The 21618-nt window shown below is 47.9% G+C and overlaps 1 protein-coding gene across 4 annotated transcripts in view; it reads left to right on the top strand.

The window, feature by feature from the left end:
- Nucleotides 1-21618, top strand: part of HPS4 (HPS4 biogenesis of lysosomal organelles complex 3 subunit 2) — a 70121-nt gene that overhangs the window by 44585 nt on the left and 3918 nt on the right. For all 4 annotated transcript variants that reach the window (XM_078873802.1, XM_078873804.1, XM_078873801.1 and 1 more), the window contains one exon: nucleotides 21433-21526. In XM_078873802.1, coding sequence (XP_078729928.1) covers nucleotides 21433-21526 — 94 coding nt within the window. The remainder of the gene's footprint in view (nucleotides 1-21432; nucleotides 21527-21618) is intronic.

The following is a 21618-nucleotide window of genomic DNA, read 5'->3' as shown; positions in this document are numbered from 1 at the left end:
CCTGTACTCCCCTCTGTGCTAGTGATCCCCCATATAGCCTTGAGCAGACTTGGGGCAAGTGCAGTTTGCAATCATTTATGAAGGCTGGCACAACACACAAAGAGGGTGGGTGACCAGCACCATGCCTGGCCACCTTTGTCTTCTGCGTGGCTATGTTTGCACACCGCACTATGTTCTCACTTGAGGCAGAGTCAACCTAGGGGAGGCCCAAGACCGGCTCCGATATTTGTCACTGGTGTTAGCCATGAGTGGCAACTCAAAGTCGGGACACTGGGTTTGTAGCGCAGCACACTGACCACTAAACTACTGCTCCCCACTGTGCCATACACATGTATACTGACACACAAAGAAAAAGACCACCCATCTCGCCTCCATAGACTGTGGAGGACAAGTGCTGTTAGCGAGCACAGGCACACCGACGCACATACGGGGACGCATTGGCACAAGATTCTCTAAAAAGGTGACATGCGCACCCCGAGACACTGACGGTTATATACAGATGCACAAATTGACACACTCCTGGGTGTATAATTAGAGGGTGCTATCTACCGGCCCACCAAAGTGACATGGGGGCATCGGTTTTAACAGCCACATTGTTGCGGAGAAGAAGTTGGTTGAATCACCGTAGGATGCAGATAGGTCTAGTGCAGGGGTCGGCAACCTACGGCTCCGGAGCCGCATGCGGCTCTTTACGGGCTGCTTCTTGACGATATGTACGTATGTACAGTATGTACTCAGATGCATTGCGGCTCTTGAAATACTGAATTTTGTACCGAATTGGAAAGAAATGGCTCTTCTTGTTATTTTGGTTGCCGACCCCTGGTCTAGTGCCTGCCCAGTCGTAACAATGCAAGAGCTTACTCATTGGTGCTTATTGAGTCGTGTTGATTTGGCGTGCTAATACTGCATCGATCTCCCTCGTTATCTCACTCCTCTTGAATGATGTTAAGGCATGATTAACATTTCAGGATTGCCTCCTTTGTTGAACTTTGACTGGCTCGTTGGCTGCGATGCCGGGGGGGATAAGGCACGCACCTCTGCCATCCTCGCCTCGTCCCACTTTACAACAAGATTGACATATTTGCCGGGGTAGGGAAGGAATCCCTCTGCCCTATCTCCATCCCATGCATGATAGTAAACCGGATCAATGTCGTCGTCAGCATTTATCAAGACAGGATGATTGATCCAGGAGAGTTGTGGGGTGGCTTCACTTTGTCTTTTAAACAGCCTTCTGTATTTGTCAGTCCAACCAGAATAGGGGGGGGAAATCCCGCTCTCTGTGTGCTCTAAAGCATCCACACATCCGTTTAAACGTGATTTGGAGGCTGACAGTGGAAATCCCTGCGAACAAAAAGCAACTTTTTCACAAGACGACATTGAAACGCATTTGGAGGGCAGACTGAGCTTCGGGCCCATTTGTGACTCAAAATGAGTTAGATTGTAGTGACGATACCAGAAGTATCGTGTGTGTGATTCAACACAATGGAGCTCCGGGATTTGGTTATCCTTTTCTAACCATTGGAGGTGATGAAGATTGTTTACTGTGGTACTTGACGAGATTCACAGAGTGGGCGTACCTGGGTTAAGATGTTGAATTCTACAGTCCGTATTGGAAAGCGAAGGCAAGATATGCTATTTTTATTACACTCTAATTCAAATCTGTAAATCCAGAACTTTAGAGACATACACTTCAAACACTTGAAGCTCTTTCTGCACCTCGCTCATTACGAGCTGCAGGGAGATCAGAATTTAACACGCCTCAGTTTTGATTATTTTCAAAGGAGATGCAAGTTTCCTCTCTCATGTTCTCTAACTCAGGTCCCACGCTGCTGTGAATGTACATTTCAAGCTGTAAAATGGCTCCTGTTTCCTTTTTTTTACTTCCTGTTAAACTCAGAGAGTTGGAGGAATTGGCCCGTGCAACGGACAGGCATGACGGCCTGTTGTATTTTTTTTTACACTGCCCTTTATCAACGTAATTTGGGACAATGTGGACACCAGCTTGTCAATAGTCACATGGGCATGGAATTCTGAAATGATCCTAAAAAAGGTCTTGCTGCCTGCATGGTGGGCTACACCGCCATCCGTGCCTCCGATTCCACTGACTGCTTTGACCTTGGGGAATCTTCTGTCAGGTATTCCGAAGACATGAGCATCAAAGCAGCAGAGGCTTACTCTCCGTATTATTACACTAAGTGGTGTCTGTTTTGATCTGTAGCAGGAGACACTATTTGACACGCAATCCTGCCCTTTAATCTCAGGAGCATGGGTCATTTGAAAGACGGCTGCATCGTAGCGCCTGTGCTCTTGCACTTTTAAATTTGGCGAGATCTTATATGTTTGTATGTTGAGCTTAATTCGCAACGTACATAACCAACCGTGCTAATCGGAGGTGCAGGGCAAGGATAACAAACTAAACAAAAATATGTTATAAAGAAATTAGTTTTCAATCCAAATTTCAAATTGCATAGCTCTAGTGGCTTCCTAATATCGGAAGAAAGAGCATTCCAGACGGCCGGTGGAGCGCATCTGATAGCGCACGACGCAGTGAGCATCTTTGTTCGATGGCTTGCCAAAAGCCTCTGCGAGGATGGCCGAAGTTCGCGTGATGGTTTTAACTCCTTGACGAGATCAGCAAGGTGTTGTGGGTCCTTTGTGGGAAGCACTTTGTGTTTAATGAGTGCGACCTTATGTATTTGTTTGGCAACCGGAAGCCAATCTCAGCTCGGCAAGCACTGCACGGACAACGTCGAATCTTGCAGTACCCATCATGACACGTGTCAGAGAATTTTGTACACACTGCAGCTTGGTAATGTATTTGCCAGACATCCCATAGAGTTGCAATAATCGAGCCTCGTTGGTACCACGCCACATGCCACCATGTTGGCTACGTCACGACTCATGATGTCTTGTGTGGCCCAGACATGATGAATGGATATCGAGTCACTTTTTCAGAAGTGTGTGAAAGCATATTCAGACAACTATTTAATTTCAAATAAAATAAACTTTTGAAACAAAAATATCAACGCTCAAAATACAGTTCACAAATTAAATATTAGGAAAAATGTGTTGATTAATAAGAATCAGTATTGTTCGACTTATCGCGCGCCAATTATCGTTGTTGTATTTATCTCACAATCCTGACACATAAGGGAATCCTCATTCTTCAGTTGAGCCTTACATACCTCACGGCAATGTCAATCATACATTTTTACGACAATTTCAAAAGCGACCTGCAACTGAGGTCTCCCTCCTGCGTGAAGTTCAAGCCACTCATCCTGAGCATTTGCGTCCTCTTGCGCCCCGGGCAGTCAGCCTTGAGAATGTAATTCTGGAAGCCATTTTGTTGGGCAAGAGCAGATGGACGTCGATCATCCGTGTGCTTCTCCATGCAGGGTCACCATTATCCCCGCGCCATCCCGATGTTAGATCACCGCATCGCGCCACTTTAATATTTAATCGCTGAAATGAGCATTGTCGGTGGGCTGAGACGGCAGTGTGGTATTATGGGACGTGGAATTAACCCTGTCAGCTGTCTAATCCTATGACGAATGCGCGATGGCATGCCGCAGCCCGTGGTACACAAAAGCAGTTTCCCCCTTGATTGGCTGGCAGGTAACACCATTCTGCCGATACGGAAGGCATGGCAGGCATGAACCCATCACGTCTGGTTTCGCTACAGCACGATAAAACCATCAAAGCCACACCATGACCAACGGGATGATGCCTCCCTCGTGAAAATTCATACGTTGAGGCTTTACTGTCAAACGTACCAAGTTGCTTTATTTATTAATTATTGTGAAATGTGATACATTGTTTGTGGTCTTGGCTGTGGATTCTAGAGTTTATGGGGTTGAGGCTTGAGTGCAGACAACTGCATTCTTGCCACTCAAAGGAGGACTTGTGTGAAAGAAACTGCTTAGAGTTCCCCACCGTCTACGAAAAATCTGTTATCATTGAGCATTTTGCACGATAAGTCAAACGTGGTCAATTTATATCAAGCCACCAGTTGTTTATATTTAGTAAAGCCAGCGCAAGGTTTGCATAGTGTATATCGTGCTGCAGATGCCACATTTGCAACAGGTCTTACGGCAGGAGACGTGAATAATCCAGGGAAGACGTTGGCTGAAACGTATTATATTTCTAATAGCATCCATCTTGATATGTCGACGCCAAGACTTGTGGTTTACTGGAAGTGTTTTTTTTTAAGCTGCTGCTCCTCTAAAAGCGCCTTTGTAATGTAAAGTCTTCTCACTACATTTGTTTATTGAGATTTTTTCATCTCATTATATGAGGACTTGATAGAGAAACTTGTTTAGCCGATCGGCAAGCAGATCAGGCACGCATTTTAGATCTCTCAAAGGGTTAACGGAAAAACAACAACTCCCTAATTAAAGATTTGATACTCTTCACTTTCAGGAAGGGGTTGGGTGTTACCCTTGCATGTGGAATCAGGTGTACACATCATAATTCTCCGATGAATTCCCCTTGTTTGTGTGTAAGTCTATTGGAGCATGATTAATTGTCCCTTGCTGTGTAAATATTCTGCCAGGGTGGCAAATAATTTAGCCGGTGTTTGGCAAAAGATGCGATGTAGCACTTTTGCCCCGTTTGATTTTGTTTCACTTTACTTGGCAATTAGATTATGGTCATGCTGTTGCAATCCTCGTTTTTTTTCATTTGTCATGTCTAGCCGGCTTGTGCTGCCTGATTGCGTAAAATGCCATCACCGGTCGCGATTCTCCCTCAGGATGCACCGTTGGGTCTTGATGCCATGAGAGCACAACCGTGCGGTAATGAGCGGTCGTGGGGTTGAAGCGGTTGCAAAAATCGATGTGGTGTCCTCACTTGAAATGTCTTTTCCAGGCCTGATAATGTGCTTGCCTGCCGAGAGAATGATCCAGCGATCCGATTGCGGGTGGGAGAGCCATGTGCTTGGTGGCCTTTACTCCTCTGCCCCCCCCCACCTCCTTCCTCGGTCCCATGAGGGCCCAGGGTTGGAGGATGAAGGCCGGGGGGCCCGACAGGATTGTCGCTTGGCGTCGTGTGTGTGCACGTGGAAAATCCGGCTGCTGATGCCGACAGAGACATCGATTACCCGTTGAATCGTGCATTACAGAGAATATCATTACTATTGTTATTTACTCAGTTGTAATGCGGTCGTAGTAGTAGAAGTACAAATACAAAACTAGATTTAATCGAGCACTAGTGTCAAGAAAACAAATGCAAACATCTGAAATATTACGCTGACGGTTTAAAATAAAAAGTAAGTGGGCTTTGCGAGGACACGTCGTTGGAGGTGATTAACGGTCAGTTGTCAAAGACTGGTGGTGGAATGGCGGCCAAGGGAGAGGACGACATCCACTAAGATGAAGCGATGAAATCGATTTGTGCTGCAGGAGTGAGGTAGATTGTTAGTATTGCAGAACGGCACGGGATGGTAATGGAACAGGTAGACAATAATCCAGCAGCAGATAATAGTGGCTTGCGCTAATATGCATTGATAGCAACAGTAAATTTGGACAATGGTTTTATTGCTATTTTTGCTATTTTACAGAAATCATGGATTTGAACATGAATCTACACGCCTTTATCATGGCTTTATATGTAATTTAGAGCGAGGAAATAAAGTATTTATGGAATCGGGAAGAGGGGAGGCTGATTGGTGAGGCATATGTGCAAAATTCCAGAGGGCAGGTTACCAAAACAGACATTGGAGTGTTACCCAGAGGCAGGTAACTAACAATCTTACACTTAAAACGAAACTAATTAATTATTTTTATTTTACTAAGTAAGGCCCACTGAGCTATATAGCTCTTTTTCAGAAGCGACTTGGCCACAAATTCCATCTTAGTGTTTTGGCGTATCGTGTGGAAATGTATAGCAGCCAAATACTCAACACATGTTTCAAAATGTGTAGGGAAAACCCGGAGGAGCCGGAGAAAATTACACACGATCACGGGGAGAGCATTCAAACTTAGAATATACAAGCGGCAGTGTTGGGCTCGGACACACGACCTCCTGTATACTGGGCGAGCTACTTAACACCTCGCCAAAAACGGTGCCCCAGGTGAGCTGCCAGTTGGGCAACATTTACAGGATCCAGCAGAAGGAAGGAAACGATGTCAAGGTGTGGTGACATGAACAGCGTGGCCCGTGATGATTACTCAACTTAATTAGACAAGCAAAGAGATCCTTTCTAGGGTAGCATAGAGGTTCTAAGCATTCCTAGATCAATGGGTTGGTAAAGCCAGCTCTCTAGGAGACGATTACTACGTTGTGAAGGTGCTGATTTTTTATGATGATACTGTCAATGTTGGTGTCTGATGATTAATAAATGATGAATATTGTTACATGAATATTATTCAGGAACACGAAGACATTTTGCAGTTGAAGCCATTGACTATGTATACTCAACGTGCACAATGGCTGTTAATCTATCCAGTAGCGATATATATTTATAGTTAAAAGTATTATTACTGGTTATCTTTAGGCTGACCGAATAAACAAACGAAATGGACACAAACAAATGAGATGGTACAAACGGGACGAGCAAAATTTATACATTTTTCTGGGGGTTATGTGGCGTAACCCTCCACGACCCGAAACGGCCAAGCAAGTGAAATTGCCGCGTGTACAAGCTCTAAACGGTGAGCCGATTGCAATCGTTTCAGCTCGGCAGCGAGTTGAAGAAAACAGTGCTCACGGCCATAATTGGCAACAATAAAACAAAGAAATGCTTCTTGAAATGAATCGTAACTCTGAATCACGACGCTGCTTGTTTGTCGTGAGGCAATGGAGGTGAATCATCATTGAACGCTTCGCCGTTCAGCTTCTGCGTGGTGCAGTTGAATGCATTAATGAGCGTCCGTGGCCCTGTGACTGTCGCCGTTATGTGGGCGGTGGTTGAACGTGAACATTGTTGCTTCGGCGCCTGTGTGTAATCACCACGTATTGTGGAGCATTTCCCCCATTACCTTCATTTCTTGAATTAATTACTTTGTCGGTTAACCGAATAAAATTTTCAATTAGAAATTTTGTATTTGATTAATTAAATCCAGTAATTTTTTTGGGAGGGGAGGGGGGGTATTTTAATTGGCCGCTCCCAAGGCTGCGAACATCCGTTAAATGAGCACCAATTTGAAGCGTGCACGGATCTGCAGCGGCTTCACCTCCGCGATGTGTTGCGTTGTCTGGGCAAAGCCACCCCTCTTCCCAAGGGGCAACAATTCCCACCATGTTCACGAACATTTTGGCAGGTAATCTTGGAATGTCTGAAATATTTGCTCTATTAATTTTAACGAGGCAGGCTTATGTTTACGCATTCGTCCCACGGGAACAGGTTAACAAAGACGAAAACGGTGTGGTGTGTATATATACGTATTGTATATACTTTGTGCGCATGATATCCAGTCGAGTAAGCAATGGGGAAGAGCTCTTTCAACTAACAAAATCAGACGGAATAGAATTTGGTTGGAGCTCGACTAGGCCTACCATCCTTCCAGGGTTGATCAAATGAGTGCCGTGCCTCTTTGCGGGAAGTTGACCGTTCTCATCACTTGCCATATAATGGGCCCCATTTGCTCACTTAGGTCCGGCAATGGAGATGACCCCGTGTTTGTTTGATCAGGGGGAGACGCATGGGCTTGTGCTGCGTGCTGTATACGTTAATGTATGATGCATGTTAAACCATTACTTATGACTGCCTTGGCCCACCTCCTCTGACCACGCACGCGACATAAATACAAAGATACCCCGTATAGACTTTAAAAGACTATTGGGGCAAGTGCAGTTTGCGAGCACCAATGAAGGCCAGCACAGCACACAAGGGGTGGGTGGCCAGCACCACGCCTTTTCTCTCCCCGGCGCTGATGTTTTTACATACCGCATCAGATACTCACTTTAGGCTGAGTTGACCTAGGGGAGGAGGCCCAGGACCGGTCACCGGTGTTGGCCGTAAGTGGGAATCAAACTCTGGTCGCCGGGCTGGTCGCACAGTGCGCTCGACTGCTCCACTATCGCTTCTCAAAACATACCTCGAGACAAAGCGACGATGACCCCATTCTTGGTATTTAATTGAGGTTGTCAACTGAGGTGGAGATGTGTTACGTGTGGGGCCAGGAGTGGAGTGACCCCATGGCTCCCCAATCCTGGTGTTTAAACACCATACCAGGTACTCGGTTCGGGCCGAGTCGACCTAAGGGAGCCCCTGGGCAGGTTTAGACGCTACTTACACTGATATTATGCACGGTCTAGTATCAGACCCACTACTACCGATATAATGGCACAGTGCAAGCATCACTGCGCCACTTTTCATGTGTGAAGTGGGCACACGTGCGCTTGCGCGTGAAGCACACACGCGTACATGCACACCTTCCACCCCGTCCCTTCCCCGATTCTCGACCCCACGCACCCACACACCCACATTGTGGTAGCTGTTGATTTGAAAGGGCCACACAAAAATGAAAGCAATTAAATTTAAAACAATCGAAATGCAATTGGATTGCTCGCGCATGCGTGTTGATGCACGGCAATTATCGCTGGCTTTCTCTAACAACCCCCGAGGCTTACACAATGAGTCTACAAAGGGCCTCGCTTTGTGTCCGCGATAATTCTTACAATAAGCAGCAGGCAGTGCAAAGCCATTTTAATTCACGTCAAATTGTTGGGTCGGATGAGCCAGCAAGTGGAGTTGCCTTCAAGTGCGATGGCTTTGATTGAGCTGTGAGTGGGGGGGGGTGTGGCCGATGTGTGGATGTGGATCGTTCGCAACGTGATAAAGGCCCTCTCATCTTGTGAGCATTCATTATTGAGTGCAAATTGCCATCCGATTTGTGGTGTTGTGCAGGGGGGGGCGGGTGAGCGGCTGTGGCTGTGGGTTGGGGTAGGCCGGGGGTGTGGGCGAGGGCGGTTGTTGCTTTTGTGGCACCTGCGCGGGCAGTTGAAATTGGGTTTTGTGGTGCTCGTAAGCCAATGGCGCTGCACGTGTGATTAGCCCCAATGTGCTCTAGTTGCGTCATTAAAATCATAATGGGTTTATTTCAAAATTGATTATCATCGCGTGTGTAATAAATGTGGCACTAAATTGCATCACTCTGTATCGTGTTGCACGAAGCGGGTGCCATCTAAGCAGCGTAACTAAATGTACCCAATTTAGGTTTGATTAAAGTGTGGTGCGTGCCTACGGACATTGCAGGGCTGTGATAACCAATCATTAGTCTGCGAGGTAGGCTTGACATCTGTGCACCTTGCATATTTTGTCCCAGGTTTCTGAGTCCATGGAATATACACAAAAATAAGCAGAATTCCTTTCATTCACCCTCTATGAGCCCTTACCTGCGATGGACGGCAACACCTGTAATCCTTGCTGACGTTCGTGAATGCACAGACGAAGGTGGTGGGAGAGGGAAAAAATTTAATCAAAACCACGATGGCACTGGGAGGATGTCATCTCCTCGTGAGTTACAGGGATGGGGGAAAGAGGTCCCTTTAATTCCTGATGTTTTGTGCTGGAATCCCCCCGCCCCTGCTGGAGTAATATAAATACTGAGGACAGTCACCTGTTACTTGAGAAGTGTCGTCTCCCGTACGGAGGTTTTGTTTGCGAGTATCTCCACGTGAGATCTGAGGTGGGGAATTCCCCTGCTAAAAGTTGCACAAACACTGGAAGCAATCCACACGTAACTTGAATAATGTCACCGAAGGTGCCGCCCGTAGTTTGGCGTGACCTTTCCAGGTGTCCCCGCGGGAAGGAAGAGATGTGGAGTAGACATTTGGTCACGTCCGTTACGTCTGTTTGTGTCAGGGGTGGGGACCGCAGGCGGGACTCAATTCAATGAATCTAGGAGCAAACCTGGAAAAGCAGTTGCGAGTAGCAACAACATCATCAATACCAGCTAACATCACACGCCTCGCCAAAGAGAAGCAGTTTCAGCTATCACATTAGGGACGAGTTAATTAAATGTTTGACCAAATATAACAGGCAAATTTTTAAGTTGATAATTTTGTATGGCCCGCGAATGATGTTATAAATATCCAAATGGCCCTTGGCAAAAAAAGGTTCCCCACCCCTGGTTTACGTCGTGGTGGAAAAGACCTCTGAGCACCTTCTGATGTGAACACGCTCCACCTCGTATGCTTAACGTCATAAATCTTCATCACACGTGATGCAGTCTCGATGTCGCGCCTAGCAGTTGTGGGTTTTGAGATCGGCACACAATGGCCTCGGAATTAGACTGGAGGAATGCGATGAGCTATGAAGCTCTTTTTCACAGATGTCCAGTAATCATGCAGTGGCCGGTTCACACAAAGGATTTAAAAGTGGGTTTTCACGGCCGTTGACGGCAAGATGGCGTACTGTGGCCGTTCCCTGCTGAATATCAACACAGTTGACTACAGCTGTCGTGGATGCAATGCTTCCGGACTAACGGACACGCCTTCTTCGAAATGGAGTTGGGAGAGTAGTGCGGCGGTCTGCGCACGATGCAATTGAGCCCAGCGACGAGATCGATCTGTGTGATGGTTCACGTCCGTGGACAACCGACATTTGAACTGGCCTTGGGCCACCCTTCGCCAACCCATATTGACCAGGGTGGTGAGGTAAGGTGAACCCCCCCCCCTCCCCGAATAGATGCCAAATCGCGGAGAGGTCTTAATCCATCGGTGGATTGACTATATTCTTTTGTATATTTTTTTTAATTACAATAGCACGGCTGTATGTGATCTCTGTTTTTATCATTGTAATTTATTCTTCAGATTGATACACGAGTATAAAACACAACACCTGTGCGTGGTGCAAGCACAAACGCTTCAGTGCAGCACTTGATACAGATGTGGTTCGTGCGTGCGTTGAATTTAGGTGTGCATCATAATACCGCACAGAGGTGTGTGTGTAGTGTGCAGGTGCGCACGCAAAACAGGCAATACGGTAAGCCATAAATTGGATAAAATGAATCCCTGTGGCTGACAGTCTGCAGACGTGGGGTTGTGGGGGGGGTGGTTGTTGGGTTATAGCTTTACGTAGTTTAGAGATGTGTGGCTCTCGCCTCCTGGCCATCCAGGGTCGTTCCGTCTGGGTTTCGCCGTCTGCACGTCACGTTACGCTTCTCCCGTTACGGACGAGCCCAGACAAAGAGCGCAGCGCCGGCGCAAGGTAGCGGCAGGACGCCGCAAAGCGTTAACTCCGCGCGAAGGTGCACCGCGCCCGTCGTATGTTACGTGATTTAGTAGCTTATCTTTTTTTTTTTAAACCTTTTCTTACTTTGGTTTCCGAGAAAAGAAATGCGCCGCAGCAGAGCCATGAATCATTTCACACAAAAATGAGCTAGGCTGGGAAGCCGAGTCGATCGGCGAATGTGTGGCGGGCGCTAAGGTGGCATCGTGCGAAGGTTTGGCGCCGTGAATCACACCTCGGTCTGGCGCTCCTTCGTGGCATTAATGAAGCAAACCATCTGTTCAGAGAGGACGTTGGAAATGTCACCAGCGAGCGTGTTCCATTGTGCTCCACTGCCGAGGATCGCATTGGAAATTCTCTCCGATTTACGTTACTAAATTCATGGTTACATTTTTTAAAAATAATTATTTCATTGGGGTAAGAAGTGGTTTACTCTGGAGGGAGCCCACTGGACCAAACTGCTGACGGGCAATGATTTGTACGAGTTGTACATCGAGTGAATGAATGAGCATCGACACACATAAACATGCGTGCATATTCACAAACGATTACACAAGCACACAGATGTGTACACACGCATGTATGTACCAACAGCTCGGCACAGTCAAGTTGAAACGGACCAAGACAAGGATGGATGGAAATTGTATTGTCCTTTCCCCGCACCTCCGATTTAGCACGGTTGGCTCTGTACGGTGCAAAAGAAGTTCAGCACACTTACCAAGATATAGAGTTTCATCTGAATAATAACACTAAGGACAATAATTCAAACTTGTAATGCACAGAGTGTTTGTTGCTTTTTAATGGCAGTGGGGCGAAAAATGGAACGAATGAGACAGATGAAGCGACGGTGGCAGTACAGACGAGACATTGAAAATGAACGAGGATCTGATCTTTGAATTGAATTATGATCCCAATCGGGATAATTAATTAGATCACCGGGGACGGCTGGATTACACTTGGCCAGGATGTAAGGTCCCTGTGTTTGCCTTTGGTGAGATGCATGTGATAATTTAATTTGAACACGTCTGATTTCTGCAGTTGTCGAGAGCTCCTTCAAGAATAAATCGCAAACTACACCGTAGCTCAATTCGATACACGTGCAACGCGTAGAGCGCGCTGGTGGTGATGAGTAATGTTGCTGGACATCGGGATGTAAATGGCGCAGCCTTCCAAGACACGCCGGTGTGTGAACGGGACAGAAGAACGTTTGCGGCATGACTCGCCGCCGACTTCTGCAGCGGCGATAGCGCTCGGCGGGAGGCAGCCGTCGGAAGTCGGAAGTGAACACATTTCAATGAATGTGTTCACGGCACCGACGTCAAACAAGATAGATGTCATCTTCCGAAGGCGAGCGATAAGGAGTTTCAACTCAGATTTGCATCTGTACAATGTGAGTTGACAACCGAGTGGATGAACAGGTTGAATGATGTGATGCGTGGTTACATGTCGCGCATATGGTAGATGGGTTCATGAATAAATAGGATTATGAGATGAGTGGATTAATAGATTAATGGCCTTATGGATAATTGAATAGATAATGTGCGGAATTCCAGATAAATGTGTCCGTTTATAGGCGGTGAGGAGCACTAATGGATTAGTGCGTAACGTGGCCGTGTGGATTAAAGGATAAGTGAGTAACGGGCGTGCGGGCGGACGCACAGATAGACGCGTGAGGCGATTACCACGCTGAGCTGTCCTTACCCTGCTTGTGCAAGCTGCAGCAGTAAATAAATAGCACATCCTTGACCAGAAATAATTCAGCAGGGTTACACACACAGCCCTCCGGCGGCGGTTGCCGCAAGCCATAGAAATCTGCAGAAGCATCTTCCTAGCCTCCCTTGGAAGCCTCGAATGGCCACAAAGAGCCTTGTGAACTGGCAAAAAAATAGTCAGTCTTACCATATTATTAATTTAAAACATAAGTAAGTGATATGTCTGTCAGTACCACCATCCATAGAGAAGGCTCCTGCAGAGACTAATCGGCATGTGCAGAGTAGTCTTCAAGATGGGCATCATGTGCCCGCTACCGTCACCTGATGTACTCTCCACTCTCTACCCACAATCCTTACTTTGATTGCTGCACCGTGATGGGTGCTGTGTTGGTTTAAGGTCACCTTCAATCGGGACAGCAGAGAGAGACAGAGACATAAGACCAAAGCTGTAAAGGTATTCTTCTGCTCACCTTCCCGTCTCCTTGTTTTGTGCGTTTAAGATAATATTAGCGCTGGGCTAAATAAATGAATAAATAAATGTGGCGTGGCCCCTAAACGTGCACTCAGGCACCGCGCATCTGGTGTCGAATTTAAGAGGCTACAAACCCACGTGAGGTGCTTGACACAGAGCGAGAACCTGCAAAGTGGAACCTGCACTGAGGGCCCTCCGAGTGGAAGGACCCACCCTCAAACCTCATCCTGGAGACAGATGCCAGCTTGTGCGGACGGGGGGCGCCCATCTGGACGGGATTCAAGTCCAGGGGCAGATGGCCAAGCCTCGGCAAGGGCGGCATAAACCTGCTCGTGCTTCAGCCCATTCACCTATAGCCCTTCGGCACCTTCAAGAGAAAGCCCAGGAGAAGTCCATGACGATCCGCTGCAGGAATATGATGGCGGTGGCGATGGTGAAGGAAGCATGTTCGGGGTCCGCTGAGCCGGGCGGAGTCCACGGCACATAACGCTGCGAGCGACTTCCCTGGCCGGGACCAGACCACGCGGTCGCCAATGCACTCGGCCGCAGGTGGATCGGCCTGGGAGAACGGCGGCTGCACCTGGGGAGGATCCGCCTCGTGCGGCGTCGCCTCGGTTCGTTAAGAGGTCCGGCGTCTTTGCGTTGGTCGACAGCCGCCAGCTGCCGCTTTCTCCTGCGCGTGCCGTTGCAGCATCGGGGCACTGCCGGCGGATGCCTTTGCGATGATGCCGCGGAGCGAGGGCAGGCTTGTACGCCTTCCTCCCTTGGGCACTGATCCCCAGAGTCATAGCCAGGAACAGGAGGGACAAGGCGTCTGTGCTGCTGATTGTGCCACGCTGGGCTTGACGGCATTGGGTCTCTGATGTACAGAAACTGCTCAAATAGCCGGCATGGGCACTGCCAGCAGTTGGTGACGGTCTTGAAGGCCTACTCTGCACACGTACGTGGCCCTGCAGGATCGTGCTAATGCGAATATCAAAGATCGCTCCTGTGGATAGTGACATTAACTTAAAAAGCAAGTTACGAAGGTAAAAACCCGAATTTGCTTTTTGAATGAACATTGATGAGGTACTCATTTCCTGTTTACAGCCCTGAACCTTTGGTGGAAGGTCCACATCCCTATGGCAGATGTACGTCTCTCTATAGGACAACTAATGTTGACTTCCCCATGAATTTGTACTATTTTATCGACCCCAGAGGGATAATAGGCTCGGTCAACTCGCAAGCAGGATTGGAACTCGCAACTTTCCGATTATAAGCCACTGTCTCTCGACCACTGAGCAGCCTTGCCGTGATTTGGCAATAATGTGGACCACGTGGATTGTGAAAAAGTAAAAAAAAAACCCCAAAGAAAAATTATTTACAAGAATTCTAAACGGAAATCTTTGAAAAACTGAAGCTCAAATCCGAGCCACCCGCTTCTTCTTCGCTATTTATCGAAACCCCCTGAGGTGCGGGGGAAACGGACAGAATGTGGATCCCAGTGGTGGAGGGAGGGGGATAAGTGCAGTCATCCAGATGGCTTGAGACCGCTTTCCTTTAATATCCCGTGTCCCAGGTGACCCCCGGTTTAATTAATGACTCTGCTTACTGGATGTGAATTTCAAGGTTCGAGAGAGAGGTGTGCAATTCCAGCCGTGCTCTCTGTAAAGCGTCGCTGTATTCCGCAACTTTTGTCTGATCAACAATATTCTTCAACGCACCGCTTTGAGCCGTGCAAGAGCCCTTTCAGATTAATTCATTATTTAGCAAAGGTTACCTTGGTAACAGCCTATACGGTCATTAATTATTCACTTGCTTCCAGGTAATTGTAAAAAAAGGTGGGATTTTCTTTGTTGTACCAGCAGCGCACAGTAACCTACTTTTGTAAATGATTGAACAGGGTCTTAAACGTCCACTCAGCAGAGCTTTAGGATTTGGTAGTCTGCCCCCCCCCACCCCCGCAGAAAATCGCCAACAAGGGGCAGTGTGATTGGAGTTTTTTGGGTTTGATGAGAAGGAACCAGGGGTGAACATTCAAGTTCATTTATTAGGTATAGCCCTGTGAGCCATTCGGCTCTTGAATCGGGTGCAACCGCAACAAACAAAAAACAAAAACATGAACAAAAAAACATCTTAAAGTGAATATCTGACTGAGTGCAAACAGAAAATCCAAGAAAAGACAGCAAAATATTGCAGAAAAAAACACCGTACACCAACGCTGTGTGCAAAAATTCCAGTGGGATGCAAGCCAAACAACCAACAACAACCACAAGACAACTTAGATTAACATGCTGGTTGCTCGGCTGCCCAGTAGGCATGTAAACGACGAGTTGCTTCTCTGAATGGATCCTTACGTGGCGTGCTTCAAATTGTGCACGTAGGAATCTATTTAGCCAGAAAACAAAGCAAAACGGAACGTACGAGTTCTACACCACTGCAGGAATATGACCAACCCCACGGGGAAATGCTCCTGATCTCATCACATCTCGGGAGATGAGCAGGGTTGTGCCAGGATAGTGCTCGAAAGGGCGACCACCACAAACACTATTTTGTTATCGGCTGTGGGGCGATCTGATGGGCAGTGAAGCAAAATCTTTGTTGGACTGTGCTTCTGTGCTTCCATCTCTGTGCTTCCCCACTTGCTCTGACCCGCGATGAATGGCTAGGTGAAGTACGGTCAAATAACCGCCTTGATCCACACGGCGTTGGTAGGCCCCTCGTCCATCAGCGAATCGATTGAGGGCTCTAAATGTGCATAGACTACAAATGAGACGGAATGAACTGAATCGTGACCCCTAATTGTGAGAATTAATCAAATCGCGGAGGGGGTGAATCATTACTCTGCGCCCCATGCTCCTGATGAACAACAAATAGCACCCTCATGTCTGCAAACCCATGTTGCTTTTAAGTCGAACGCAATGAATCGTGGTCAACGAATTGCGCGTCAGAGCACGAGAGCCACCAGATTCGCCGTATATCGTCATGGATTTGCTACATTTCTTAGCTTTGAGTATGCTGAGAGCAAGCCAATCGGCACTCGACTGTCATGATTGCCAGTCGTGAGATCCACACTGAACCGTTGTTTCCCTGTGCCAAGTGTTGGCCGCCTGGAAGCTACGGAAGCTGTTAATTTGAGCCAGAGAAGTGGTTCGGATGAATGTCATACAAATGCACGCTGGGTGTTTTTTTTTTATTGCACGTGCTAATTACTTTAATTTGCACTCTTCAGTTATGGATTCATTAAGGGCACATCAAAAAGCTGGAAATGTAAGGGCTCGGGGAGAACTCCACACCATGAAATCCACGTTTGGTATAATTAGGAGCGGCATGGATTGAGGGTATGGGGTTGTTTACGGAGCATATTTCTTTGGGTTCCATCTCTCATTTTTTGTTGTCTTCCACCGGAGGAAGGAAACAAATTGCTGCGTCTGGGGAGCGGAGGGATGCAAGGTTCCAAAACCGTTCCCCCCCACCCCGCCCAACCTGGACTCTCAATAAAAAATTGTCTGTGCCATGGTGTCGACATGCAGAGGGGTCCATCTGTTTGGCAGGGTTCGGTCGTTGTCTTCCTTGAGGTTTAGCACTACCTGAGTGTGTGTGTTTGTGTGTGCGACTGCGCACGCATGTGCGTGGGGAGCGGTAGTGTGGCAGTTAGCGCGCTGCGCTACGAACCCGGCGACCCGAGTTCGATTCCCGCTCGCGGCCAACACCAGTGACGAATATCTGAACCGGTCCTGAGCTTCCCCTAGGTCTACTCGGTCTCAAATGAGTACCCAGTGCGGTGTGTAAACATCGCCACTCGGGAGACAAAGGCCGTCCGGGCGTGGTGCTGGCCCACCCACCCCCTCGTGTGCCGTTCCGGCCTTCATAAGCGCTCGTTTTACAGCACTTGCCTCAATAGTATGTTAAGGCCATATGGGAGATCTTTTGTCTTTGTATTCCGTGCAGGCAGCGTTCATTGGTGATGTGAACAAAGCATTCTTGCTTTCATCCGAGCGGTGATGTTATTGAGGTTGAATTCCTAGCCGTGCACAGCAGCGCACACCAGCGCACACCGACACAGCACTAATGTGCGCCGATCTACTGAACAGGTAATATTTGGTTCCGTGTGTCAGCAGCAGCTTCTGACACATCTGGATCGGCTCTGGCTGCGCTACCCGTGGGTGTCCCCGTGACATTTGTAATAGGCACATGTCAGCAGTACTTGGCAATGCAGGCATACGATGACTAAGAGGGGGTGACTCGAGATAACTATGCATGCATTTAAGAACTGTACGTTCTTGGAGCGGTGACCATGTTTACCGTGCAAGGGAACACGTATAGCAGCACTGTGGTTTGGGTATCTCCTAGGTCTGCTCAGCCTTTAAATGAGTAACTGGTGCGGTGTAAAACATAAGCACCGGGGAGACGGAGGTGGCCGAGTGTGATGTTGGCCACCCCACCTCTTCGTGGTGCTGTGCCGGCCTTCATCGGTGCTCCCAAATAACACCCCAGCAGTCTGTTAAAGGTCACATGGGGTGGGGGGGATCCGCGTGTTTGTTGTGTGCTCAACGGCACTGCAGTGGATTGCGCACAATGCATTCTGAAGCCGGTGCACTCGCTTCAATTCCCGGTCATTTGATATCGTTCGTGGAAAGTGGCATCTGCACCTGTCATGGTCATCCCTCTGGGGAACCTCGGCCTCGAGTGAGGACTCTTTGCAATGCGTAAGACACGAGCACTGGGAAAGACCAAGGTACAGAATTGTGTTTTTCGCCCCCTCCGTGTCCCAAGCCAGCTCGCAGCGTTTTCCCTAAGAGTCTGTAAGGCGGCTGAATTTGGGATAGTTGCCAGCTGATTTGTTTGGTTTAGTGTTGTGTCCATCAACCTGAAGACAAACGCCGTATTGTCCCTGTCGGTGTGCATTCGTGATTTTGTTTTGTTGGCATGGAAGGACATTGCCGGCCAAATATGGACAAATGTCGAAGCCATGCAAAACTAAACACCTTTTCACTTAGCTGGAGGGCAGTATTTGGGTCAAATAGCTGTGGGGAGGGGGGGATTATGAAGTGATATTTCTCTAAACATACAAAGGGGGGTAATCCCTTATTTTCTTATCATTATCATGGTTACACAAATTCAGGAAATCCTCACCGAGTCTTTTTTTTCTTTCCCACCAAACGTCCTTCTAAGTTTTTCGCTGTGTGGGGGGGGGTGACAGTCGCTTCGTTTCCCGATCGAGTAACGTTGCGAGTAATCCTTGACGATTTAAAGCTTTCGTGACTGCAGGGATTCATCTTCTTGGTTCTTTCGGTAAAGTCACGTAGAAGGGAAATAATAAAATAAAACATAATAAAATAATTCTCACAACGTTTCAGTCACAACGCAAGCAGCCGTCCTCGGGTGAAGAACAGGTCTGTCGTAAAGACAGTGTCTGAATGAACACCACCAGGCTTGGCAGCGTATATTTAAGCTTTTGTCAAGGCGCTCTTCCCCCTCCAACCCAGCTGTGTTTGCTGGTGGAGGGTCGTGATGGCCCATATTTGGCCAGAACATAATTTGACCTGAAGCCAAAAATCAACGATAAGTCAAATGATCTACACATTTTATGTATAATATATATCTAAATCTGAATAAGAAGTCTTCTGTAAATCACTTGACATTTGTGTCACCACCCCCACTCTAAACCCCTCCCCTCTACCCCACCCCCTCAGAAAACAGACGCTGCTCCGTGATGCTCACTCCTTCCTTCTCTTTCCCTCTCATTGTCATCACGAGGTTACTGGACATCTGTGATAAAGAGCTTCATTGCTCATCGGATTCTTCCAGTATAAATACATATTCTGATGATCATCATCACACTCTCATCCCCCAACATCTTGGCCTGGTCATTCCTTCTCCCCCCCCACTCCTCCATTTCCTGCCGCTCCTCTTGAGCCGTGCCCTGTTTGTCCTTTCTGGAGACTTCCATCCCGGTAATCCCTATCCTGATGCTTGCTATTTCCCCATGCACGACGTGCTCGATTCTACACCCCTTCCCCTCGTGGCAGAGGTCGCAACCAGGTACCCGATACCCGTACCCTACCCGATACCCGGCTACCCGTACCCGGCCGGGTACTGGTACGGGTACCCATTTGCGACCCTGGTGCGGCCGGGTACGGGTAGACCGTGAGTCACTGGTGAGTAACTGTTTGTCACTCATTTCCCAACGTCTTGTCTCTTCTCACAATTCAAGTTCCTAGAATCAACCCACCCGCGCCTGCAACATGGCTTCATCCCAGAGGTCGCAATCGGGTACCCGATACCCGTACCCTACCCGTACCCGGCCGGGTACGGGTACTGCCGGGTACGGGTACCCGTTTGCGACCCTGGTGCGGCCGGGTACGGGTAAGGAATCAAAACCCGTTTGCGACCTCTGCCTCGTGGTGTACGGCCACGGGTGCAACGTTTATATCGGTCACAACGCCTGTGGGTGTGTGACAATGGACCACCACAAAATCTATTCTTTGTCTCTCTTTTGTCTGTATTGTTTGTGTATATATTCTTTGCCTCTTTTTTTTGTACTGCCTCTTGTTTTCTGTCTCAATCGTTACCCTAGCCCTCGGGTACATTTGCACATTATTTGCATCAACTTTGCATGAATCGTAAATAATAGATTCGCCCTCTACCATATGTGTATCATGAATATAATTATCTATTTTAATCAAATAATTGATGCATTGTTGTTTCATGTCAGTTTTGTCTCACGTGTCCATTCTAATGCTGAGCAATTAACATTTTAGTCAGCCATTTGCATTTTGCATTGTGATTTGTTTATCATGCAATTAACGAGCAGGCAGTTTAGCCACTGATTGCAATTATCCCATAAAAAGATATTTTTTTAGCTGTGTGAATATTAAGTTTCACATTTTGTATTTGACTTAAACACGAATATCTTAGAAAAATTAATATTTTTACCGCGATCTTCTTGGCAAATGATTTTGTATCTCAGTGGGCTGTTACGGTATTGTATTATCATACGCAACTGTACATGCATTGTGTTTATTATCTATGAGCAAGCTTGCAGTAAAAATATGATTTAAAAAATCCAATCCGATTTGGATTGAAATGGCGTGCAAACGCAACTAAATTTCAAGACGCCGTGTGAAAATGGAGAGTACGTGTGACACTGTACGGCGTGTGAAATGTCATCTGCCATCGCTGCGTCCGCTGCTGACGTGTGATCGCCGTGCATGTGCATTTATTTATTGAGATTTTATTTGCCAATTTGATCTCCTGCATTGGGGGGGGGGGGGGGGGGTTGCACGTCCAAGTCGACGCGTCGCTCGCAGCGGGGGTGGCGTCCGAGCCACGCGGGGGGTCACGTCACCACCGATCACGCAGACCGGCAGAGGCTACGCGCACGCTCACAAGCGCGCGCGCGTGACGTTTCGTGAAAATGACAGCGCGCAGACATCGGCGAAATGGATGCGTTTTTTCACGTGTGCGCTCATGCGCGCGCGCGTGTGTGTGTGTGCAGACTCGGCTGTGCACGTTCATCTGTTTATACTTGTGTACGCATGTGCGTGCGATATCCAGGCATCTGCAGTTTACCATGGGAGTCCATTTTACCATAGAATATCAGTTCACCATGGAAGTCCAGTTTACAAGTCTAGTTTAATATTGAAGTCTAGTTTACCATAGAAGTGGCCACCCGGGAGGTGTGTGTGTGAGTGTGCGTATATGTACGCACTAACAGCACTTGCCCCTACAGTCTGTCAAGGCTATACGGGGATCTTTGTATATGTATGTACGTACGTGTGCGAAGCAGTAGCCGTAGTGTCAGCGCACTACCATATGAACCCGGCGACCCGAGTTCGATTCTCGCTCGCAGTGAACATCGTTGATATGTGAACCGATCGTGGTCCTCCCCTAGGTCGACTGAGCCTGAAATGTGTGGTGTGTAATAAGCATCACCACCGTGGAGACAAAGGTGGCTGGACATGGTGCTCGCCTCCCCACCCCATTGTGTGCTGTTCCAGCCTTCATTGGCTCTCGCGAACAGCACTTGTCCCACAAGTCTGAGTAGGCTACACAGGGGCATCTTTCCCTCTGCTCTGCTTGTGTCTGCACAGGTGCGTCCACGCCAGAGCGGGATCTGTGCCGTGCTGCCTCCCTCATGCATTCCGAGTTCCGACGTTCTCCAGCCATCACGGAGATAACACTCAGGTAGTAGGTGGGGCATTGTGCTCTGGGGTTGCGTGAAGCTCATGCCACTGAGCTGGCATTAAGAATGTTAGGAAGAAATCGCGAGTTACTCT

Source organism: Lampetra fluviatilis, chromosome 37, assembly GCF_964198595.1.
Source record: "Lampetra fluviatilis chromosome 37, kcLamFluv1.1, whole genome shotgun sequence".
NCBI classification, from domain to species: Eukaryota; Metazoa; Chordata; class Hyperoartia; order Petromyzontiformes; family Petromyzontidae; genus Lampetra; species Lampetra fluviatilis.
The sequence above is the reverse complement of the archived record's forward strand: the minus strand, read 5'-3'. Positions and strand labels throughout refer to the sequence as shown.